General features: G+C 75.8%; 1 protein-coding gene across 1 annotated transcript in view; it reads right to left on the reverse strand.

The window, feature by feature from the left end:
- YJEFN3 (YjeF N-terminal domain containing 3) overlaps window positions 1–979 on the reverse strand; it is a 9,121-nt gene that overhangs the window by 5,480 nt on the left and 2,662 nt on the right. The window contains exon 2 of the mRNA XM_019538429.1: window positions 623–965. Within this exon, the coding sequence (XP_019393974.1) occupies window positions 623–965 (343 nt within the window). The remainder of the gene's footprint in view (window positions 1–622; window positions 966–979) is intronic.

Here is a 979-nt window from a genome sequence, read left to right on the forward strand (position 1 = left end):
TGCCGCATCCCCCCGCATCTGGACCAGCATCGGCCGGGAGCCGCCCCCTGCCAGGCATCGCTTTTCCTTGCATTCCCGGCTCCTGCGCGCAGTGTGCAGCCCGGGGCCAGCAGGCCGCAGGTGCCTGGCAGGACTGCGGTCCCACCCCCGCGGCACGCGAGCTCTCGGCCGGCTCCGTGGCAGCAGCGGGCGGCTCCGGCCCAGACACGGGGCTCAGACTCGGGAAGCCACGCCAGGCGCGGCCGTCTGTCTGCAGGAGCCGGGAGACGCGGGGGAGCCGCCCGCGTGACTCGGGAACCTGGAGGCCTCGCAGCGGCGGCGGAGACGGCTGCTCGCGCCGGCCCGGAGGCAGGCTGCACGCCAGAGCCGCACGCGTGTCGGCGGCTGGAGGAGCGACGTCTCCAGCCCCTGCGCGCGGGGCTGCCACGGCCGGACGGCGTCGTGTGGCTGCAGGTCTGGCGCGGCGCGGGGCGTGCAGGGGCCAGGCGCTGCGACCGGCTGCTGGGACGTGGGCCCTGACTCTCCCCCGCGGCGGCTCTGCAGCAGCCCCGCGAGCTCGCCAGGTTCAGGCAGGTTCGCCCCTAGTCTCGCCAGGCGCTGCGGGAGCGCGGCCCGCTCTTACCTTGGTCACGGCCAGGGCGCAGGCATGGCCCCAGATCTCGATCAGCTGCTGCCAGCCGAAGCGGTAATCCTCCAGCAGCTCCTTCTCCAGCGCCTCGGCCTCCTCCCGGCTGCAAAGCAAGAGGCAGAGGCTGGGGCCAGCAGACGGGTCCAGCCCCACCTGGCCCGCTCTTGCGGGCTCCACGGGGAGGCCTCCGGAGCCGCCGCCCTTGGCCCCCCATGCTGCGGCCCCGGGGGCTGGTAGGGCAAGCGGGGGTCTCCGGGGGCTGCATGCGCACAGCCCGCGTGTCCGGGGACGCTGAGGCCGGCGGTCCGGCCGCGCCGGGGGGCCGAAGACCGAGCACCTGCGCGACGCCAG

The sequence above is a fragment of the Crocodylus porosus genome, unplaced genomic scaffold, assembly GCF_001723895.1.
Source record: "Crocodylus porosus isolate Cpor-Errol unplaced genomic scaffold, CroPor_comp1, whole genome shotgun sequence".
In the NCBI taxonomy this organism is placed as follows: domain Eukaryota; kingdom Metazoa; phylum Chordata; order Crocodylia; family Crocodylidae; genus Crocodylus; species Crocodylus porosus.